We start from the raw sequence: 21,052 nt of genomic DNA on the forward strand, positions 1-21,052 counted from the left end.
TGGGGAGGAAGGACCCCGAGTGTGGTCTCCTGAGAGGTCTGTCTCCTGAGTTTGGGAAGCCGTGCCCCCCAGCTGCCCAGCCCACCCCTTGAGGGCGGAGGGCCCTGGACACCCCACGGCCCCGGCGTCAGGAGGGGGTTCTGCACTCCAGTAGTCAGAGGGGGCGGCTCTCATCCTCCATGGCGTGGGATACACTCCCCCATGTCCACCCGGGAGGATGCTGGGTGCTGAGAATGTCTGGGTTGGGAATGGGGGGCTGGGCCTCTCAGCTGCCGTAGGGTGGCGAGGGTGTGGCCCCCCACCTCTGCAAACAGCAGGAGGGCCGAACATGTCAGGTGGGGACCCGCCTTTTAGTGAAAGTCACACAGGAACAATCTGTGTGCAAAGCTCCATTCACAAAAGTGGGGGTTCCCTGGAGCCACCTGGTCGGCCTCACGCTAACCCCTGCTGGGCCCCGTCGTGGGCACCGTGACCGGTCTGAGCGCGGTGACCGTGCACACGACTTGCCCACCCTTCACCCTCGTGAGGCCCCGACGCGGCCCAGACCCACAGAGGGAGGTAGCTCAGCCTCTGGGGCAGAGCCCGCTGTCCGGCTATCCCACCCAAGGGCCTCGGCCATGTGCCCAGGGGCCCGGAGCCAGGCGTGGGGGGGGAGCCCCCGAGGCGCGCTACGCAATGGCGCTGTGACCTCCAGCCTGGGCGCCCGAGGGCACGGCTCCCTCCCCACCCAGCGGCTCAGGGGGAGGCAGGGCAGTCCCCACTCCAGGCTGGTGGCCTTGGACGAGAGGCTTCCCAGGCCAGGCCTTGGGGCGAGAAAGCGGTTGTGCAGTTCTGTATTCCCGGGGCCTGGCCAGCCCCGTGGCTGTGACTCAGCACATGGCCAGGTGTGAAGGCGGGCGCATACACTGCAGGCCCGCCGTCCTCTGTGCCGCTGGGGACCTGGCCCCCCAGTCGTGCGGGGGCCCAGCAACAAGGCCCGGCAGGCACAGTCCTCGAGTGGGGGAACACCGGCCCTCTGGGGCGGCACATCCCGCTGTCTGGACCTTGGGTCTCCTCTGCTCTTTGGCCCTGCAGGTGATGAGGCAGGTTCCTTCCCATGGGACGGGCAGGTTCCCACAGTCAGACCGCCCTCGGAAGAGAGGACACTGCAGGCCACTGCTCTCGTGGCCAGGGCAGAGGGGGTGCCGGCCCACCTGAGGGGCCAGTCTGTCCTGGGACCAAGTCCCCCGCGACTCTGGGTCCTTGCTTGTGACACGGAAACGTCAGCGTGTGTGGGGCCCCAGCCCGGGGCTCTGCCCAGCCCTGCGGGAAGGACTGGTCGTCGTCCTCGGACCTCCCTCCTGCCACACTGGACTGGCCGAGGAGCCAGGTCGGGCAGTAAAGAGGACAGGGCCCCAGTAGGCCATCTGGCCCCTGGGCAGGCCTTGGAGGGGTCCCAGAGCAGATTCTTGGGGGGGACGGTGAGCTTCCTGAGGTCACTGCCGCCAGGGTCCCAGCACCCTACGCGGCTGAGGGGGCACAGAGGGGGCCTCTGGGCTGGGAGGCTGCCGTGGGTGTGGGGCGCTCTGAGACCCATCCCATCCCTACGCCTCTTTGCCGGGTGACGCACGCGGGGTTACTTAATGCCCCGGGCCTCAGCTCGCTTGTCTGTATGTTGAGCCGGTAAAAGCATCATCGGGATGTCGAGGATGAGGGGTGGTGGTTGGTCCATGGGGAGTGTGTGACAAAGCTAGACGTCGTGTAGGAAGAGGTGGGGGGAGGCAGGGGCGAGGCTCCGTGTTGAAGAGGGACCAGAGGGCCTGGGAGCAGCTGTGCCCAGGAAGGACCCGACGCCCCAGGGCTCCTGTGGCCACCTGCCCACCTTGGGGTCCCTGTAGGAAGAGCCCTGGCCCTGGGTGGTGGCCGTGGCAGCCTACCCCACGTGGCTCACTGCCCAGCACCAGCAGCTCTCAAGTAGCTTCCTGCCTCCTGCAAGGGGAGTGAAGCCTAGTGGGTCCCTGGCATCCCCAGGGGCTCAGGAGGAGGATGGTCTGGCGCCGTGAGAAGGGCAGTCCTGTGGGGTCTGCGCTGGCCCTGGAGGCCCCCCACTGTCCGGGGAGGGGGCACAGACAGGATGAAGTCCTTGGCCGTGAGTCCCCCGGGTTTCCAGAGCAGGCAGCAGGAATCCAGATTCCCACCTGGACTCGGCTGGTGCTGGGCCTGGGCTAAGGGCCTGCGTGCCCCCTCTGAGTTTCAGCGTCCCCAGGGACAAAACAAGGGCCAGGCTCTGCGGGGGAGCCCCCTCCCAGCTCTGATGATGCAGGAAAGGCAGAGACGGTGGGTGCTCCGCCGAGCCTGGCCGGCTGGCCTCCTTCCACCCACTCCTCCCAGCTTCCCTGACAGAGTCCGTGGAGCTACCTGCCCCCCCGCCGCCCGCCCATCCAGACTGCCCTCCCTCCCTGCGCCCCTTCCCGCCTCACCTGGCGCCTTTCCCTGGTGACAGCTGTTGTGGGCGGGTGGGCCACGGGGTAGGGCTGTGGCCGGCAGGGGCAGCAGGTGCCCACAGAGACTGCACAGCCAGGCAAACGCCTGGGGTTAGAACCTGCAGATGCTCCGGGGGCTCGAGACCCCAGCAGTCTCCCAGGGCAGACCTTCCTGGCCTGGGGAGGGGTCCCTTCCGCCCGGGTGCAGGACAAGCGAGGGTACAGCCCAGTGTAGACCTCCGGGACTAGGTTCTCGGAAAACTGGGCTGGCCCAGAGAAGGGGACAGGCATGCAGGAGGAGGGAAGGGGCGCCCCCTCCTCAGGGAGGCTCTGCAGCCCCAAGGATGGCGTGGGGGCGGAGCTCAAGGTCATGGAGGGGCGCAGCTCGCCACAGTCCTCAGCTCCAGGACCCCAGCCCGCCTGCCCTCCACAGTGCGCCCCAAGCTCACTTCCTCCTACAAGCTGCAGTGGGAGTTCCTCTGGGGTGCAGAGCTGAGCCCCGGCCAGCGCCAGGTCGTGGAGCCAGCTCCGCGACATCCCCCGTGGGGTGAGCAGAGCCACCTGCCTGTGGGTGTGAGGAGTTGGTCCTGAGCCGGTGCATCACTGGTGCGCTTCTGGTGGATCCTGTGCCCGTGTGAGGTGGAAGAAAACCCCACTGTGTCTCTGCGGGGCCCGACGGAGGGCAGAATCTCTGGGGAGTTAGAGTCAGGGGGGTAGGTGCCGTGGCCCAGTGAGGCCACCTGGGAGGCCACCTGGAGGAAGCAGCTGAGGGCCAAGTGAGGTTCTCAGGACAGAGTCCCCAGCCCCCGTCCCTGTCCCCAGGACGTAGGATAAATGCTCAGGAAGTGGGTGCTGCTCCGGAAGACACTGGGGCTCCGGCACATGTGGACACCGGCTCTCGGTCTGTCTGGGACCTCAGCCTGGCCCCGGCTCACAGTGTGGGGGACAGTGCTGGTCGTCAGGCCTGGGCGCCCCGAGCCTCCTCTGTGGTGCCCCCGCACTGTGGCTGGGGCGTGGCCCCTCTGTCCTTGACCGTGTGTGTTCGGTGCTCCCACCAGGGCTCGAGAGAAGACCTCTTTCCAACCTGATGCCCTCCCTCTGGGCTAGCCAGTGTCTCCTGGGTCAGCCTGTGCCCCCAGGCCCTCCCAGTGGCCTGAGCCCCCCCCAGAGCCCTGGCTTCCTCTGCCCAAGGTCTCACCTGGTGGCTTCAAACAGCACTCGCGGCCTCATGGTCTCTGTGGGTCAGGAGTCTGGCCTGTTTCCCCCGGCTCCCCCGCTCAGGGTCTCCCGGGCTGCTGAGTGTCATCTGTCCCGGGCCACTTCCAGACTCTGCTTATTGGCCGTCTGCCCTGCCGTGCCTCCACAGCCTGGCCGTGGGCTCCTCGAGGCCAGCCGGAGGATGTCTCCCGGACCTCTTTGAAGGGCTTACCTGACCAGGCCTGGCCCACCCGTATAGTCTCCCTGCTGATCAACTCAGAGTTGACTGGTTTGTAACCTAATCCCAGGGGCTGTCTTCGCATTCACAGTACCTCCCAAGGAGAGGGGGGTGCAGGGCATATGCCTGGAGTGGGAGTCTTAGGGCCACCTTGGGGGTCAGTCCCCACACTGGGTCCTCTGTGTGCCAGCCTGGGCCAGACTCCCAGACTCCCGGGGTCTCTCCCCTCAGATCCTTGTTTCCTTTGCTGCCCCCCTTTCGGCCTTTACAAACCCAGCACGATTAGGAAGACAGCTGAGCTGCCCCAGCTGCTGTGCACGGAGCTGGCCTGACCGGCAGGGACACCCGTCATGAGAGGCTGGGGAGGGGCCCAACCTCACCCAACGCCCCGTGGGAGCTCTGTGTCCCGCCAACCTGTCCGCCTGTCCATCTGCCTCCAGCCTCTTCCAAAAGCCTCACTGAAGGATAGGACCCCGGGGGGTGGCGACGGGGCTCCCCACCCCAGGCCTTCCTGTCTTCAAGCATTCCGGGTGAAGAAGGCCCACCTCAGCTCCCAACCCAGGCCCCTCTGCAGACCCCCTTCCCTACCTCTGTTTTCCTCCGTCGGCTCATGATGAGTGGTGCCCCAGCGCGTTGGGAGCTGTCAGCCATGGGGTCATGGGAGTGAGCTGTGTCTCTGCCCCTGCCCCCAGGACCCCGGCCCCGGCTCTCCCTCTCTGGGGCGCTGGGCTGGTCAGCGCGTGCCCTGGTGGGCCTCGGGTGGAGCCTCCCTCTGCCCTGAGCCCCGCTGCTCCCAGGCCCCCAGGAGCCTGGAGGTGGTCAGGGAGGTGGAGAGAATGGACTGTCCTTCCGGCACCTCATGGTCTATAAGCCCTTGTTGGGGGGCTTGGAACTTGAGGGTGGCACATCCAGGGTCACATGACTTATCTGTGTATAACCAATGCCCTGCCTTTTCCAGCGAGGATCCCGGCCCCAACCCCAAAGCAACGTTGTGCCGCACATGGTTCCATTAGAGTGGACATTCAGACTGCAGGAAGGGAGTCGTGGTGACCACCGCGAGCTCCCTGCCGGCGGGCCACCAATGTGCAGGCCCCGGCCTGGAGCTGCCGAGGCCTCGGGGTCAGCGCAGTGTGGCGGGCGGGGCCCAGCCGTCCTCCTTCTGGGCCACATCGCTGTTTGCAGGGGAGCGACACCCGTGGGGACACAGCCAGTGTCAGCCCGGGTGGGGCTGGAGCACGTGGACTCTGCGTCCCCCGCTCAGTCCCTGCGTTGGGCCATGCCTCGGCGGCTCATTCCAGGAGGGAGGCTCCCTGCAGGTGGACCAGGAGGAGCAGTCTCCTGGGGTGCTTCTCCTCTCCGTTCGGCCCTTTGGGGCGTCCCCGGTGGACCACCGCGCTCTCGGCAGGAGGGAGTGGTGCTCCGCCCAGGGCGCCGGGGCTGCAGCACCCTCTCTTCCCTTTGGGGTGGCCCCAGCCTCACCTACGGAGGTCTCAAGGGCCCCGGGCCGGCCCCCCGGTGCTCGGGGCAGAGGCCTGCGGCCCTCCGAGCCTCCCCTGGGCGGCGTCTCCGGGGGAGCAGGGTGTGGCCCGATTGTGGAGCCGACGCTGGCCCGGCGTGCCGCCCTCCCCGGGCGCCTCCGTGGTGCGGTCCGACACATCGGTGGGCAAGCCGAGGCCTGCCTGGACTGTGATGAATAGGCATGAGGGATAAAGGGGCGGGCCGCCGGTTTTGTTGTTAGATGCAGTTGGTTGACAGAACTGAGGGAGAAGGAAAATGCCAGCAAATAGCCCACATGTCCCGGAGCATCCTCGGCTCCCGCCCCACTAGCCACGGAGTCTCTCCGCCTGGCTGCACCCCGCCGCGTGGCCAGCACTGCAGCCCTCGCCCCCCGGCCACCCAGACCCATGCCTCGTCCCGCAGCACGCCAACTCCCCGGCGTGTGCAGGCCCCCGCGCACCCACCATGCTGTACGTCAGTGACCCCATGCAGCACTTCACCACGGTAGGTGCGGACCCGTCTCCATCCTCCTTGGGGGGCCGTGCTGGGGCTTTCGCCAGGATGGAGGGCGAGGAGGGGCATTCTCTTGTCTGCCTCCCGGTCAGGCGTCTGCTGCCGGTTGGGGGCCACAATCCAGGGTAAGCTGAGGCAGGCAGGATGCAACAGGGTTTGGGGCAGGTCCTGGGCGCAGGGGCAGATGCCTGCCCATCCTGGAGAGGTTTGGGATGAGCGCCCACGGGCTGGGAGAGGAGGGTGGGTGGTTTTCAGTCAGGGCTCGGTAGTCGCCTTGAGATGCGGGGGTTTCTGAGGCTCCCCAGCTTTGGGCTGGCGGCCCTGCCCTGCCCTGTCCCCGGCTGCCAGGAGCTTAGGGGACCCTGGAGGTCGTCCTTCCCCCGGGGCTTGGGCTAGGAGGCTGCCCCGCCTGCTCCCAGGTCAAGAGCATCCTCTCCTGGGAATCTGCTCATTAGGTCTGGGCTCAGGGTCAAGGACTTGCAGCAAGCTGGCCTTGGGGTCTCACGGAGGGGTAGCGGCCTGGCAGAGGGGAAGGAAGGGACTGCAGCTTTTGCTTGTCCCTTGCAGCCTGGGCCTTGGGGACCTGGGCTCATTTCCAGACTTGCCAGGTCCCTGGGGCCAGGCAGGCACCAGGCGGCTAATTGAGCAGGTGGAGGGCGGAGCCATTTTTCCTGCCAGGGAGGCAGGTAGAGTGGGGACCACCGGTACCCTGTGAGACCCAGCGGCGGGCAGAGGGACGGGCCAGACAGCTGGACAGAGTGCAGGCGCCGCCGAGCTCCACGGGCAGAGGACAGGAGCCTGGGGGCGCGGCAGCCTCTGGAGCCTGCGTGTTCTCGGCAGCGTGTGTGGGTGCACAGGTGTGCTTGTGTGCAAGAGCGTGTGAGTGTGCACATGAGAACGTGTGTGTGCATGTATTGTGTGCTGGGACAGGCATGTCTGTGTTTGTGCCTGTGGCCGTGTGTCCCCAGCAAGGCCATGGAAAGAGAGACAGGTGTGTGTGTGGCCCACACCTGCGGGTGGTGTGTGTGGGTGACCCGTCTCTACGGCCCGACTCCGGCCCCGGCTCCATGCGCTCACATTTGGAAACTCCGTGGCCTCTCCCTACCCCCGACATGAGCTTTTTGTCTGAAACCCAATGTGGGCAACTGCTGGGCCGGGGGGGGACATCTTTCCTCCCCGTGCCCTCTTCAGTCACTCACTCTGTCACCGACTCATTTCCCCACGACACGTGTCACGGGGCTCACGCGGCACGCAAGCAGCCTCAGACCCCCAGACTCTCCATGCAGGTAGTGTGGGAGCCAGGAGGGGCTGTATCCCTGCCACTGGGGTTCTCACCCGAGGCAGAGCCAGGGACCCCGGACTCTGGAGGCCAGCATGCCTGCTTGGCCAGCCGAGGGGCCTGGGCACACGGGGCTCATGGGGACTCTGGTATAACTTTTCTCTCGGTTAGGGCAGCTGTCACAGTAAGAAACGTCAGGCAGGGCTGAGCATGGCCCCTTTCCCGGGGTGCGGGGGTGAGGGGTACGGGGCCCTCCTTGGCACCGTGGAGGGAGCATCGCCTCCCCACAGGAGGGGTGGGCAGCAGAGGGCCGCTGGCATCCACTCTGCAGCTCTGGTCCATGCCCCGGGACCAGCAGGGTCGGGCGCGTCATCCCTCGGTTCTGTCGACCAAGGACAACTCCGTCAGCGAGTATCTGCCGAGCAGCCCGGGTGTGTCTGGGCCCAGGGCAGGTGGACGGCGCCCGAAGCCTCTGCCCCCAGGGGAGGTGGGCTGGGCTGGTCACGCTGATTTATAAAAGTGTCTACTTCCTGTTTCTGTCCCAGGAGACAGAAGCTTCCTGCGGCATGCAAACATCATAAAAGAGGAAGGGGCGTTTGCCCCAAACCACCTAAAACCCTAGCATGAACAAATAGGGATGTACCGAGGCGCTCGTGTGGCCCCCTCCCTGGCTGCTGGGGCCCTTAGGGCAGGCCAGCCCCAGGGAAGGAGGGCGCAGCCGGGTTTCCTGCGTGGCCCATGAGCACCGTGCTGCCCACTGCACCTGCTCAGCCAGCCTGTGCTGGGGTCGGCTCGGGGCGCTGGGGCACCCCCTCTCCCTGCAGTCTTAGCCATACTCAGGGTCTGCTTCTCTGTCAAGGGCCGAGCAACCCTCGCCTTTGGTGGCTCCACGTACTGGAGGCATTTGGCCGGCACTGGGAGGGCTGGGGGCTCTGTCTGCAGCAGCTCCTCCCCGCGGCAGCTCCTCGCCCCCGCAGCCCGCTAGCCGCCCCCACTCAGGGGCCCTCTCACCTGGGGCCACACTGGACACGACCCGGAACAGGCACCTGGGACTGACCTTTCCCGATTGGAAATCTCGAGATTTCCCATTCACTAGTCTTTGGGGCCGTTTCACTATTTGGCAAACCCGTAGAGTCTCAAGAGATAAGCAAGGTCAGTGTTAGACCCCACTGGCTCTTTTCACGCATGTGTGTTGACTGGGGCCCAGGGCTGTCTGGGCTGCAGGATCATCGTGAGCTGGGTCATGGGCGTCCGGACCTGACCTCTTCCCACTGTCCGCCAGTCTGTGGCGGGGGCTGGCAGGTGTGTGCCGGGAGAACGCCGGGCTCCTCTGTCCTGGAGCCGCACGGGTGGGCACAACGCTTGGCACCCCCCGTGCCGCGTGGGTCTGGTCACTCTCTGTTCCTGCAGACAGCGCAGCCTCTGGGCAGGAAGGACCCCAGGTGGGAAAGGCCACCCAGCGCATGAAGGAATAGTAGGAAGCGCCTCCTGTATCCAAGGCACGCAGTGGGAGGAGGGAGGAGAGGGCGCAGGGGTTCTGGGAGGAGCCCCTGCTGCAGTGCTCGGAGCAGGCCACGGGAGGGCAGGGCCGAGGCTGGGAGCCCCGAGGCCCACTGGATAGTCCCGCAGAGCCATGGCACCTTGGGCCAGGTGGGAGCCGGGGAGGCGCGAGCGCCTGGGGGGGGAGGGTTGCCGGCCGGATTTGCTCGGGGTTGGGGGACAGGGCAAAGGAGACCCCGGTTGGACCCAGGAGGCTGGGTGAAGTGAGTCACCACCTGTTTGTTCAGATGGGAAACTGTGGGAGGGGAATTTGAGGTGAAGAGTGAGCTCAGCTGTGACTGCTGTGTGTGACAGCTGTGCCTGGGCTGAGCGGCAGGGGAGGAGGGGGAGTGTGAGCCCGGCTGAGGGAGCGGCCGCTCAGCGCTCGGGGCAGGTGTTGGTGGAGAGGCCTGGGTGAGGTGGGGGTGGGTCCCGGCTTGGGTGGGGGCTGCACGGGGGAAGAGTAACGAGATCAGAGACAGAGAGACAGCTCCCAAGAGACAAGAGGGGCCACCTGGGAGCCAGGAGAAGGTGCCACGGGGGACGGGAAGGGGGTGGCGGGGGCGGGCCGCAAGGTCAGGCCTCTGGGGACCAGGCGGGAGGGGCTCCCGTGGCTGGCCGGAGCTGAACCCGCGTGGCCGGGGGTCTGGGCCGCAGAATGGGCTGGCAGCCGCAGGTGTCCTCTCCCTGACCTGGGGTAGCGAGAGCACAAGGCTCTGGGGGCCCCAGGCAGGGATGGAATGTCCCAGAAGGGGAATACCAGAGCCTGCCCCGAGGGGAGGGATCACCCCCAGCCGCCAGGCTTGCTGAGCTGACACTCCGCTTGCCCGGGCTCCTGCCGCCTCGGCCAGGCTCTCGGTCTCTCCCCGCAGTTCCAGGCCCAGCCGCCTGTGCACAGCCCCACCTCCACGTAGCAGCCCACCCCGAGCTCCCACCTGCCCCGTGGAGGGGCGAGTCCGGCCTCAGCGAGTGGAAAATCCGCTCGTCCTTGGCTTGGCCAAACCCTGGAGCTGTTCTTGACCCTCCTTTCTGCAACACCCAGCGTCCGCTCCATTGGGAGCCCATCGGCGTGTCCTCGGGACGTGCCAGCCCCCTGCTCCAATCCATGGCCGATGTCACAGCTTTTGACTCGGGAGCGAGGGTCCCTTGGCTGAACCGACCCCCCTCAGCCCTTCCTCGGGCTGCAGGCACTGCTTTCTAGTCTCCAGTCTGGAGGCTTCCCTGTGCCCTGCGCATCCCTCACTGCCCCCCACCCAGCTGTGTTTGTGTTCAGCCTGTTTTGAAGCCCAGAGCCCCCAACACACTCACTTGCTGGTTTGCTCGCCGCCGTGCTGGCTCCCGGCACCCCGGGCGGACGGCGCCCGGGAAATGTGTGCGGAGGGGATGGGCTACCTCACCTGCCAGGGAGCTGTCAGGTAGCCGAGCTGCCGGGAGGCACTGGGGTTGGCCCGTCTGTCCACCCCGGAGCCTTGAATTGGGGAGGGAATGGGCCAACCAGCGGCCGAGCCCCTCACTGAGGAGGCGCGTAACGGTTTCTCCATCCCTGGGTCCTGGCCATCGACGGGGGTGCACTCATGACTCTCCCTCACCCTCCCTGTCACCTTCATCACACTTGTCACCGAGAGGAGCCGCAGCCCCCCGGGGAGGTCTGGTGTGGGCAGGGCCTGATCAGCACCTGCAGAATGGACAGACAGGCAGACAAGGGAGACATGGGCGAAGGAGTTCAGGGCAGATGCCTGGGTCAGGGCCAGGCTCCGGGGCGGCAGGCAGGGGGATGGGAAGGCTGACTGTCCCCAGTGGCGCTCAAGCGCGAGGGGTACCCCATGAGCTGTGCCCCAGCTTTGCTCGAGGCCCTGGGCACCCTGGGAGGTGGGGCCTGGACGGGGCTGTGTTCTGGGGGTTAAAATAAAGTCTGTGCATCTGTGGGCCACCTGCCTGTGTCACGGGCAGCCCCACAGGGGCCGGCAGGACACATCCCAGAGAACCACGGGGACCCTGCCTGACCCCCGGCCCCAGGCTGCTGCCCCCGTGCTGCTCTGTGCAGGCGGAGGCGGGCAGGGGCGTCCTGCAGACACACGCCTCGGCAGCTGCAGGAGCAGGCTTCTGGGGGCACGTTTCTCCGGCGCGAGGTGTGGAAAGTTCCACATGGCCCTGGTGTAGGATTGGGCAAGGCCTTGCTTCAGCCCCGGGTGAGGAGAGAGTGTAAGTGCATATTTTCAGGAGGAGAGGGTGCCTCCCCCCGGCACGAGTCCGGTCTTGTTGGCGTTTCCACCCGTTTAATCACAGACTCCGGGAGGTGCTGTGGGAAACCCCGCGGGATGGAGGTCCTACTCCGAGTGGGTTATCTCCCCCGAAGCCCAGATGTGCCAGTCACTCACCTCTGGGTGAGGTCACACCCGAGCCCAGACATGCCTGCCAGAGAAGAGCAGGGGGCTTGGAGTTTCATACTCTACAAAAAACAGTCTGGTCTTAGTATTCTCTGGGGAGCTGGGGGACACGGGGGTCAGAGCAGACACCAGGCAGAGCCCTCCGAGATCAAAGGGGTGCCCGCAGCGGGGGGTCAAGGGGCTCCAGGTCCGGGCTCAGAGCTCCTCCCCCAGTGCGGGAGACAGTGACCCGCACCCCGGGTCAGGCGGTTCTGGGTCCCGGGAGTAGAGAGCGCTCACCCCAGGAGGTGATGTCTGAGTGGGGCGCAGGGAGCCTCCCGTCCGTGGAGGTCTGGGCAGAGGGCTCAGCAGACTGTCAGGGGCTCCGGTGACCCCTCCCCGAGCCGGTCGCAGTAAAGACCCTTGCACCCACTCCTCCAGTCAGATCCACGCTGGTCCCATGAGGAAGCCGCCGTTCACCCATTTTCCACAAAGACAGGGACCACACAGCTGGGCCGTGGTGAAGCTGGGGCCCCAGTCCCCTGATGTGGTCCCAGCTGTGGAGCACTCCGACTCTGGGACAGGATGGATCTGTGTGCCTTGCCAGTTGGGCTCAACTCCAGCCCCAGCCCCTGGCCCGGAAGGGCAGCAGGGCCGGGAAGCGTCCTGCGGACGTGGGCTCTGTGCGGGGCCTGGAGGCTGGAGGGCAGAACCCGGCCGAGGGGATGAAGAAGGGGCCGGGGAAGCCGGGCAGCCCACCGTGGGCTGGAAGCCAGGACGGCTGTCTGCTAAAGGCTGCAGGGTATGACCTTGTGCTGGGCCTGCAGCGGGCAGCTCGAATGTGGGGTGCACAGGGGCTGACCTTGGGGGGAAGTCACGAAGACCTTTCCTTCAGACTGTTCACTCGCGGCTGTGAAGGGAGACGTGTTTGCAAGGCCCTAGGGCCGCACGGGACACCCATGGTGCTGCAGGCTTGGGGAGCAGTGGACACAGCATGGCACCAGGTCCCAGCAGGGCCTGGTGGGGAGGGAAAGAGGGAAGGAGTGGGGAGAGAGGAACCCGTGAAGCCTCCGGCCAGCTGTGTCACCACCTTCCACATCTGGGAAGGTCAGGGGTGCATTTTGCTCGGAGCTGCATTTGGGCCTCTCAGCTTTCTCGGGAAGGGCTTTGGAAATGTCCTCAATCCCCATTGTCATGAGCCTCAGGGGACGACGGATGGAGGACTCTGTTAGTACCAACCCGCCAGCCACGCCTCGCTTTCTGGGCACTCGGGGATCCCCTGCATGATCCCTGTGAGCCCGGCCAAGGTTACAAAGCAGAAGAGGGTTGCTCCCTGCACAGGGTTAGAGGGCGATGGGCTTTCGTGTCCAGGAAGAACTTCCTGGGGGTCGAGGGCGTAAGGAGCTAGACGGGCTCAGCCAGGTCAGCCAGGGAAGCCCTTTGCTGCAGGTTTATAAACCGGCAGGAACGGAGACAGCTGACCCGACCACCACGAGCTCGAACTGCTCGGGTCCACTTGTATGCGGACTTTTGTTTTATACATACGGGGCAGCCCTGAGATGGGTTTCCTCTTCTTGTGACTCCCTTAATGAGATTTCCTTTCCTCCAGCTTACCTCGCTGTGTGAACGTCATCTATAACACCCACAGCCTTCAGCATCTGTGTTAACTGACTTGATGTTATCGATAAGGCTTCCGGGAAATAGGTTATCAGTAGTAGTTCAGTTTTGGGGGACTCAAAAGTTATACTTGGATTTTTGACTGCACGGGGTGTCCACGCCCCTAACCTGGTGTCGGTCAAGGTTCACCCGTATTTTAGAGGTTTATAGCCGGGGGAAAACGGACACCCCATGGTATATGAACCCCCAAGGGCGTGCATCCTGATGTCTGTTATTCTACCCAGAGAAGTGGGAGAGAAAGCCCCAGAGCACAGACCACAGGCAGGTGGAGAGCCTGGAAGCTTCTAGAAGGAGGTGAGCCTTCAAAGGCTCCACAGGTGGGAGGAGACAGTGTTCCAGGAAGGGGCCGGCGGGAGCAAAAGCCCTGTGGTATGGACACAGCAGGTGTACAAAGGAGGCTGGGCATGGGGGGCCCTCTGGGGGACCCATATCACCACCCGAAGGTGCAGGAGCTCTGTCTTTGGGATCTGTGTGTCCTCGTGGCAGGGACAAACATGCTTCCTGATCCAGGGTTTGAGCCCAGTGTCCCCGGCTGCCCCCGCTTGGCCCCGTGCAGGGACGGGGCAGGAGATGTCCTCCCTCTGCCCCCAGAGTCCCCTCCACTAGTGAGTGAGAGCCTGGAACGGAGCCTTTGGGGACATACTAAGAGGCGCTGTAAATTTCAGTGGCAAGGTTTTCTGTCCCGTCCGGAGAGAGCACGTGGGACACACAGCTGCACACACACCTGCACACACACCTGCACACACACCTGCTGCGGCCGCATGGTCACAGGCCACCTGTGCTCTTGCTTTTCCTGTCTCGATCGCCTGGAGTCCGCCAGAGGTGGCCACAGACCACCTTCCCACCCTGGGAAGCGAGCGGGATGTGAGGAGGGAATCAGGGTACAGGCTTTTAAAAACAATCTGTTTTCCATTTACATCCCAAAAACTCACTTGAGAGTGCTTATCAGTTTTAAATAAATAAACACATGAAATAGGAATCTTCTACAACTGCAAAATCCAGCTCACAGTGAAGGGAGGGCCTGACCCAGTGTGGCCGGAGAAGTCCGGCCCCTGAGGACGGGTGACGGGGCAGAAGAAGGCACAGGGGCAGGGGGTGGCCGGGCCCCTGGGCAGGGTGGGCTGGCCACACGCCCGGTGGCTGCTCCTGCCAGGTGCTCCTGGAAAGGCTGCAGCAGCTGCTTTCAACCCCAAAGAGCAAGGGCGGGTGCCATGGTCCACATGTGCTTTGGGGTCCGTTTGTGAGTTCCCGGGGCTGTTTCATTCAGCCCAGAGTTTCTGAGCATCCCGTCTGGGGCCGGGCATGACCGGACTGTGGGAAGTGACCTCTAAGCGACGGGCTGAAGGTCTGAGGCTGGCCGGGACTGCTTCGTCGTCGTCTGCAGCCCTTTCCTCGTTGGGCTTTTGTGCAGACGAGGGGAGATGAGTGCATCGTGCATGGTGGGCTCCCTGGATCTGGGGAGTCTCCTGGGCAAGGGTCATTCCTCCTGATGGGAAGTCACGGGTTACAGCCTTTCTGGACCCTCCTGATCCCCACAGCCGACCTATGGCTTCACCCCTACTTTGCAGATGGGAAAGCTAGGGCCGAAGAAGGTGGATTGCCCGGCTGGGTAACACAGGCGGGGCTGGGACCTCGGCCTCTAGGTCTCCTGACCTCGGAGGCCTGCTCTGCCCTGCTGGGCCTGGGAAGTCCCTTCTGTTCCTCTCTTTTTGCCCCAGGACATGGTCCTCGTGGGCGGTACTCATCCCAGACCTGGACACACAGAGAGGCCTGTAGGTGGGCAGTGGGTTGGCCAGGAACGCCCATTGTTCTGGGATAGCCAACCCAGCACCATCTCCTGATCAGCTGCAGGGACCCCCAACACTGGCTTGGCCAGCAAAGGGTGCTGGGAGCTTGTGGGGCAGGGGCTGCGGGGCTGGGCTGAGCTCAGGTTGCTGGGCAGGAGGACAGGTAGGCAGGCCAGACCCTCTGCTGCCTTGCGGGGGGTGCAAGGTGTGGCTGGGGAGCTGGGGCCTCTGAACCCCCACCCCCTGGGCACAGGATGGATCAAAGCAGCAAGGTCTGGGGATGGGGTTGAAAGCTGAGCCGGACCAGAGTGTCCCCCGGGCATGCACGCAGGCAGGTCTCCCCAGCTCACTGTCCCCAGGCGGGTGCTGGTCTCTGCAGCTGCCTGGGCTGGGAAGGCCCCCAGTGGATCTGCAGAGGAGAGGAGGGTCCCAGGCTGGAGAGGTGGTGACGAGGTGGGGTGGGCTGGAAGCTGGGACCACTCCACCCCAGGGTGGTTCGCTTCGTCCTTCCCCTACTGGTCCTCGGGCAGCACCCTCCTTCCCTGGGACTCCGAGCCCTGACAGTCCAGCTCCTTTCCCAGAGGAGGTCAGGTGCTCAGACACAGTCCAGGTCATCCACCCAGGGGCGGGGCCTCTGCTCACCCTCATCGCATCAGGTGGCCTTCTCCCTCTGCAGCCTGAGGTCTAAGCCCCTTGCCCCATCCCTGCGTGTGTTTTGAGCCCTGCTGTGCGAGCACATGTGTGCATGTGGCCCCCAGACCGACGCGTGCCCTTTCCTGAGCAGAAATGGGCGCCCCTGGGGTCCTGGTCCGAGAGGTGCTGACCCTGGGAGCAAGCCCGGCTCCCTGTGGAGGCTGGACACCCTGCCTGCGTCCTGAGGGCAGGTTGACCCTCTCTGCCCCACCCAGTGTCCCCTCCAAGTTGGCGGAGAGCAACAGAAAACATGTTTGTGGAACAAACGCACAGAGTGCCTCGGGGAGCCTGTCTCGTCTTGGTGGAGGGAGCTCCCAGGCCATTGGCCACCGACCCAGAGCCAGGAACGGCCTCCGGCCTCTGAGGCAGGCCGGGCTCATCGTCTGCCCCGGACCTAGAGGGGAGGCCACCCGCCGGCTCCTTTGCTCCCGCCCGCTTGCTCGCAGCCCTCCTTGGGTTGGGCCCAGGAGCTCTGCACGCACATGTAGGCACATGTGGGCCGCCTGGGGCCGGGCATGTCCTAATTAGCCCACTCTCTTGGGAGTTCTGATTGAAAGCAAAACAAACCAAAAGAGTCTTGCTTTTGCCCGGGTTCCTCCTGCTGCCAAGTGGGTCTCACCCCAGCTTCCAGGGACCTCTGGTCTGGAGGAGCTCTACCCCAGGCTTCTGTGTGGCTGTGTTGGACCAGTTTGGGCAGAGAGATCAAAATGGGGGTGGGGGCTGGCCCCCCGCAGCGCTCCCCATCCCCACTTGGAAGGAATGCTAAGGGAGGGAAGGAGGGGCCTTTGGGGAGCCACATGCAGAAGCTGCCGCCCAGCATGGACCAGGAGCTCCTGGGGGTGCAGGACCCTGAGAAGGACTCGCAGGGACGGCTTCCCCCCGCCCCCCCCCCCCCCCCCCCCGCCACAGTGGCCCGACACAGGGCCCTGTGCTCCGCTCCCCTGGGGAGAGGGGAGCTCCCAAGACTCCTGGACCGCAAAGTGCCCCGGGGCCAGAGGCCGGAGGGAGGGTGTGCTCCCTGCGGGCCGCTGGCTCGCTCTGTGGGCACCCGTGTTCGGGTGTTTGTGTGTGCCGAGCACTTCCTTCACATCTCCCCAGGGACCTGCCTGCTGGAAACCTCCCGCTCCCTCCTGCCCTGTGACTGCCGGGCGCAGAGATGCTATCAGCCCGGCTCTTTTGGTTCAGTGACTAATTTCCTGGCACCCGCCTCAGATCGGTAAAGAATGTGGACAAGTTAAAATCTGAACAACGTTGTTGTCGTGGGCCTGCCTCTCATTTCTCCTGAGTGGGGGGGCCCTTTGCCCTGCTGGCCTGGGCTGTCCTGTTGGGGATGGAGCGGGGAGGACAGACCTGAGCCCGGTGGGGCTGTCCTCACGGAGCCCCGGAGGAGGGAAGCCTCCTGCCGCCCCTGGGTAGCCCAGGGAAGCCGCTCACTCCGGGGGGCTGTGGCTTGTCCCTGGAAGACAGGGGTCATGGGGACTCGACTCTGGGTGGGGAGCAGGCTGGCACCCCCATCCTCCCCACCCCAGGACCCATGGGGCTCTCAGCCTGGTTGGGTGGGAGGACCGGGTTCATGCCCCGTCCACGTTCCCGGGCTTCGGCCCGGGGGAAGCCGTCCTGCTGCCTGGCGCACCCTCCCTCCCTCCCTCCCTCCCTCTCTCCCTCCCTCCTTCGTTCCTTCCTTCCTTCCCTCCCTCCTTCTCTCCTTCCTTCCTTCCTTCCTTCCTTCCTTCCTTCCTTCCTTCCTTCCTTCTCTCCTTCCTTCCTTCCTTCCCTCCTTCCTTCCCTCCCTCCTTCCTTCCTTCGTCTGCTGGGCCACCACTCAGTGAGGATCCTGGAATGCGAGTCCTCAGCCCCCCCAGGAGCTGCGCCAGCAGCCTTGCTGATGACAGTGAGGCTGGGAGCTGGGATGATGCCTGAGAGCCTGGGGGCCAGACACTCGGGGTCCAGCGCCATCCAGCAGAAACGCAGCACAAGCCACAGGTGTGATTTTGCATTTTCCAGTAGCCACATAGAAAAACAGTAAAAAGAAACCCGTGGAAATAACGTAATTAATAATTTACCCTTCTTATCGGAAATGATGCACATTTTGGTGCGTGTTCAGCATGAAACAGAATGAGATCCTTCATTTTTATGTTTTTCTCGTGGCACCGGGTGTGTGGAGTCAGGGTGCCGTGCGCCCCCCAGCACCGCCTCACTTGCCGCGGCTCCATGTACCCATGTGGCCGGTGGCTGTGTATTGGACGGTCCCACGCTTGGGATCATGTGACAGCCCCTGTGGGGCCCACAGCGGTCCTGTAGGTCCAGAGACGGAGGGGGCGGGGCATAGGGAAGAGCCCTCGGGATGCAAGAGTGCGCGGGGGTCCCCCATCCCAGCCATGTGGAGTGCAAGGCTGGTTTCTCTTGCCTCTCTGTCATTTTGTTTTAAATAGCTTTATTGAGCCACGTTTTGCATAACACACAACTCACCCATCCAAAGTGTGCATTTCAGTGGTTTTGACCATATCCACGGCTCTGTGCTCCCATCAGCACCGTGAATCTTAGAGCACCTTCATCACATCCAAAGGAAGCCAGGCTCCCCTTAGCTGCGGCCCCAGCCCCACCCAGCCCCTGGGCCCCGCAGCAGGTCCCCACAGCAGGTACGCTTCTGCAGCTGGCTTTGTTCTCTGCGCAAGGCTGTGGTCCCCTTGGCTGTTTCATTGCTCCTTAATGGGGGGTGAGCACTGTTTCCACCCACGGACCCAGAGTTTGTCCACTTGCCCGTCATGGTCGGTGGGTGCTAGGGCCTCCCCAGGGGACAGGTGAAGCCACAGGAAGTTAGGAAGGTGGTGGGGAGCCAGACCAGGGAAGAAGTTCTCAGTGGTGCCCTGCAGGGGGGTTTCCTGTCCCGCTGGTGGAGGACAAGGCCCCGGCCACACGTTTATGACCACCGAGGGGCCCCTCCGATAGCAGCTTCCGCCAGGCCATCCCCGGGGGTGCTGACGCATCCGAGGAAAGCAATGGCCTGGGCTCCAGGAGGCACGAAGCCAGGGCTTCAGTAAGAATCTGTCACCTGTCACCTCCCTCCTCCTGGGGCATCACTTGTGCTGAGGCTCCAAGGAAACTTTGTCCCAAGCAGGCAGCCCAGGTGTTGGGGGGGGGACGTGTGCCTTCCAGGGGGATGCCGAGCTGGAGGGGGGACGTGTGCCTTCCAGGGGGATGCCGAGCTGGAGGGGGGACGTGTGCCTTCCAGGGGGATGCCGAGCTGGAGGGGGGACGTGTGCCTTCCAGGGGGATGCCGAGCTGGAGGGGGGACGTGTGCCTTCCAGGGGGATGCCGAGCTGGAGGGGGGACGTGTGCCTTCCAGGGGGATGCCGAGCTGGAGGGGGGACGTGGGCCTTCCAGGGGGATGCCGAGCTGGAGGGGGGATGTGTGCCTTCCAGGGGGCTGCCGAGCTGGGTAGGGGGGGCCGTGGGTGAGGAGCACCAGCCTCCTGACGGAGGAGACGACCCAGCGCTGAGCAGCCAGTTGCCTCCCAGCCTGAGGGATGCACTCCTGTGCTTTGCAGTTTGGAGGAGGCAGGCTGCTGAGGGAGCTGCAGGGCAAGCCCCCCCATCCCCTCTGGCTGCTGGTCCACCTCTGCCCCCCTTGGGGACCCTGGGCCCTTTGCCCCCGGTTCACTGTCCCCTCCTGTCCCCGGGGCTCTCCGGGTGACTGCCTTGAGGGTGGCTGGTGCCCCCACTTTGTCAGAGCCACCACCTCACCTCAGGCAAGTCACTCCCCTACATGCCTCAGTGTCCTCATCTGTAAAACGGGATAATAGCAGTGTCTGCTTCAGGCCCAAAGAGAAGATTAAAATAAATCTCATGGGAAAGGGGTCTTCCCGGCCGGCCCTCCAGGAGGGATCTGGTCTGTCTCCTCCCTCCTTTGCTAGGGCCTCCTTAAGCTCCAGGCAGGGGCTGACCCCAACAGGGTGGCCTGGGGATGCACCCACACCATGCAGCTCGCAGCTCAGAGTCCCTGTTCCTTCAGGGTGTGGCCCCGGGGGGAGGGGCTGGGCTCCTAGGGCCGGGTTAGGGCAGAGGCTGTGGCCCACGGCAGGAGGGGACTGTGGGCCCCCCACACTGGGGCCACCCCCTGCCCCTGTCTGGCTCCCTGGGCCCGGGATCTCCCTACTTTGGGCTGTGCCGGAGGACTGGGGACGGGGACCCTGCCCCAGAGCCCGAGCCCCTCCTGCGAGCCTGCCAGGAGGTCCAGGGGCAGGGAGCCTCCCCCTCCACCAGCAGCTCCCCTCCAGGTGCGCTCCATGGAACCCCGGAAACCCTGGCACGGGGAGGCTGATGGAGAGGGGAGGGCGAGGTGAATATGTCAGTTTATCCCAACACAAGTAGTGACCTGTCGGGTGGGGGGGGCGGGAAATATTTGGGATGACTGAGCTGCTGGCCCTTTAAGGCTCCTGTAACAGGACACCTCTGGCCTCATGCTTCCACTCTCCAGCCTGACTGTGTGTCCCCCTCCCTCCCCCTTTCCACGCTAGTCCCAGTTCAATCTGCTGAACAGCACCATGGACCAGATGAGCAGCCGCGCGGCCTCGGCCAGCCCCTACACCCCGGAGCACGCCACCAGCGTGCCCACCCACTCGCCCTACGCGCAGCCCAGCTCCACCTTCGACACCATGTCGCCGGCACCGGCCATCCCCTCCAACACCGACTACCCTGGCCCCCACCACTTCGACGTCACCTTCCAGCAGTCCAGCACGGCCAAGTCCGCCACCTGGACGGTGAGTTGCGCCCCTGCTCCCAGGGGCATCTGCGGGGTGTGGGGTGGGAAGTGGCGATCGCCGCCCCCCCCCCGCCCCGGGCCGTCCCGGCAGTGAGGGAGGGAGGGCCGGCCAGGTGTCCGCACAGGGTTCCATCCTGGCCCACTGCTGCGGGAGGAGCGTCGGGCAGGAGGCGGGTCTGGGGCTGGGCAGTCTGGGCGTGCCTACCCCTCGGACGTGCGGCCAGAGCGGCTGGCCTCCGCGGGGCCCCAGAGGGGCAGACAAGGCTCCGCAGCAAGGTCCACGGGTCCACGGGGCGGAGGCAGACCACCGGCGTCCCTGCCCCGAGGAGGGGCTTGAATCCTGTCCTGGGTGAGCGGGACACGCGGCTCGCTGGGCTGCCTGCTCCAGGTAGTGCCATTGGCAGGGGGGTCTGGAGTCTGGCGGTTGGCGGGCTGGAGCTTTGCCTGCCCGGACTCTGGGCTGTCATCTACAAGCATGGGTGTGAGACCGGGAAGTCATGGGTGGGGGGTCCACAGCGCTGCAGACTCAGGTCCCACCTTGCCCCCTGCGCCCGCCCTGTGCTCGCCCTGTGCTCCACAGCATTCTGGCCCCTGGTGGGGGTTTCGCCGATTTGGATGACGGCCGTGCACCCGTGGCCTCCCCAGGGTGCTCTGAGTTTACGCTGACTCTTGAGACAGCCCAGCGACCCCCAAGGTAGAATCTGTGACCGTCCCATTTTATAGCCCAGGCCACAGGCAGCGGAGGGGAGGGGAAGCAGCTCGCTCAGAGTGACGCAGGCAGTAAGTGCTTGCTGCGACCCCGCGGCCAGGCTTCCGGGTCTGGGGGCTCTAGCTTCCTAACCGCGGTGCAGCCAGGAGAGGACAGGGCTGCCGGACATGCCCGCAGGGTCAGGGACTCTGCGGGGGCGCTGCGACCCAGGGACAGAGCACAGGCTCCCCTCTGAGGGTAGGGCACGCAGGGCATTGCAGGAAAGGCAGCCCCAGGGGCACTCCAGGTCTCCTGCCTGCACGCAAGAAGAGGACAGTGAGCCTTGCCTGGCACC

General features: G+C 64.9%; 1 protein-coding gene across 12 annotated transcripts in view; it reads left to right on the plus strand.

The window, feature by feature from the left end:
- The window catches only part of TP73 (tumor protein p73), a 65,925-nt gene that overhangs the window by 23,331 nt on the left and 21,542 nt on the right, over positions 1–21,052 (plus strand). For 8 of the 12 annotated variants that reach the window (XM_035727334.1, XM_027574613.2, XM_027574636.2 and 5 more), the window contains one exon: positions 19,765–20,007. The exons of 1 other annotated variant lie outside the window; for it this stretch is intronic. In XM_035727334.1, coding sequence (XP_035583227.1) covers positions 19,765–20,007 — 243 coding nt within the window. Of the gene's footprint in view, positions 1–2,238; positions 2,317–5,728; positions 5,899–17,204; positions 17,232–19,764; positions 20,008–21,052 lie in introns of those variants that run through there. 3 more of the 12 variants (XM_035727339.1, XM_035727337.1, XM_035727340.1) reach the window with 3 other exon arrangements.

Source organism: Zalophus californianus, chromosome 4 (genome assembly GCF_009762305.2).
Source record: "Zalophus californianus isolate mZalCal1 chromosome 4, mZalCal1.pri.v2, whole genome shotgun sequence".
In the NCBI taxonomy this organism is placed as follows: Eukaryota; Metazoa; Chordata; class Mammalia; order Carnivora; family Otariidae; genus Zalophus; species Zalophus californianus.